Source organism: Atta cephalotes, assembly GCF_000143395.1.
Source record: "Atta cephalotes unplaced genomic scaffold scaffold00001, whole genome shotgun sequence".
In the NCBI taxonomy this organism is placed as follows: domain Eukaryota; kingdom Metazoa; phylum Arthropoda; class Insecta; order Hymenoptera; family Formicidae; genus Atta; species Atta cephalotes.
Genome location: NW_012130065.1, coordinates 1667362 through 1669289, shown reverse-complemented (window position 1 = coordinate 1669289; position 1928 = coordinate 1667362). Strand labels below are relative to the sequence as shown.

Here is a 1928-nt window from a genome sequence, read left to right as displayed (position 1 = left end):
GATCTCTCTCTCTCTCTCTCTCTCTCTCTCTCTCTCTCTCTCTCTTTCTCTCTTGAACAATATAATAATAAAACTAAATAACTTAAGAAAAATTATAGTAATTAGAAAGATCAAAAAACTAGCAACGTTTATTGAATCTTTAAAAGTAAATTAGTTTGTGTTATAACATACATTACAATATACATTAAGAATTAAACTAGTTTTTTAATTATAAATTAATCGGAAACGTTTTGACTATACTAATTTGTAAGTCTTCTTCAGTTTATATACGAAAAATAATTAAAAATTGAAAAGAAGAATATATATAAAAATATGAAGTCATATCATATAGGTTGATTTTTCTTTTCAATTTTTAATTTTTATTTTTCGTATATGGATTAAAGAAGACTTAGTACAATCGAAATATTTCCGATTAATTTATATATAAAAAACTAATTTAATTCTTAATGTATATTATAATAAATTAGTTTATTTTTTAAATCCAACATTGCCCATGTTTTTTGACCTTTCTAATTATTAATTTTTGTTCAACAATCTCGAGCTAGATATTTTACATATTTTAAATGACTTAAATTACAAAATCCTATTATATCCTTATTCATCGAATTTATCACCAACAGATATACCATATTTTTAAACATTTTAGACACAAAAGAAATGAAATTATTAAATAAAGACGATGTCGAAAGAGCTACATATAAAAATCAGTCCATCGACTCTAAAAAATGTAGAGATCTTTTAAGAAATGGCATTTATTACAAAATGGTTAGGAGAAATTAATACTAATAAAATTTATTTTGATTAAATAAATTATCTTTTTAAAAAATATTTATAATGTTTTAATTATTTATTTAAAAATCTGATATTTTTTTTATATGTATCAATTTTATATATATTAATCTAATATATCTTGCAGTATCTTTATTAAATAATTACAGTACTTACATCGAGCCCTTAGCCACTGTCATGCTGAGATTCTGTATGACATGGTTCGGATTCTTGCTGCTGCCATAAATCTTGAAAGCGTGCCTGACGCTGACCGCTTGCTGACGATTCCAGGTGGGGTTGTTCAACCCCGGCGTCGCCAATACGGGATTGCTCGATGTCACCGTCGCCAGATCCATGTTACTGTCCCCGTTGTTGCTCTGCATCGTCGCGTTTGCAGCACCCGCACCTCCGTCGCTGTAAACGAAAGCGCATATGATGGTAACGAGAAAGTAACAGTGGAATTACGCCGATATCTTATATTGCGGTCTTGTACGATAGTGATTCGGCAGAGATCTCTCTTTGTGTCCGCATATTGCAAGATACTTGCAGCGTGTGGTTTAAAATTACGATGCAGAATCTCGCAACATTGAGGCGTTATTGCAATGTGCTCTAGTAAGAGTGAACTATTGCATTGCCTTTTCCGTGAATAGAAAATGTGTAACAAAGAAATATTATGATTGAAAAACGGACCATGTAAATTTTTCTTATTTCAAATGTTTTCTTATTTCGTTGAAAATGAAGGAAGTACTTTTCTGAAACTAACTGATTTCTTTTGAATGTTGATTTGTCAAAATTTTAAAAATCAGAAGAAACGATTTTCAAAAGTTTTCTTAGAGTGTCAAAAATTTGATATATGTGATGTACCAAATGATTCAAAGGATCCAAAAGCGGATGTTGCCACGTGAAATTGCCGTGTGTTACGCGAAGAAATGACAAGAAACGATTCTGCAAATCTCGGCGCGAATTGCGCGGCGTGTATATAGAAAGAGTTGTGCGATACGATTGCGTAACTGGACACGCGGCTTTCTTTTCGCTTACGCGTGTGGCGATTCATTGGGCAATGCATGGGCACGATCGCGCGCGCGCATGTGTGTGTGTGTGTGTGTGTGTGTGTGTGTGTGTGTGTGTGTGTGTGTGTGTGTGTGTGTGTGTGTGTGTGT

General features: G+C 32.4%; 1 protein-coding gene across 1 annotated transcript in view; it reads right to left on the bottom strand.

The window, feature by feature from the left end:
• LOC105617383 (ABC transporter G family member 23) overlaps positions 1 to 1928 on the bottom strand; it is a 24302-nt gene that overhangs the window by 15570 nt on the left and 6804 nt on the right. The window contains exon 4 of the mRNA XM_012198973.1: positions 946 to 1182. Coding sequence (XP_012054363.1) covers positions 946 to 1182 — 237 coding nt within the window. The remainder of the gene's footprint in view (positions 1 to 945; positions 1183 to 1928) is intronic.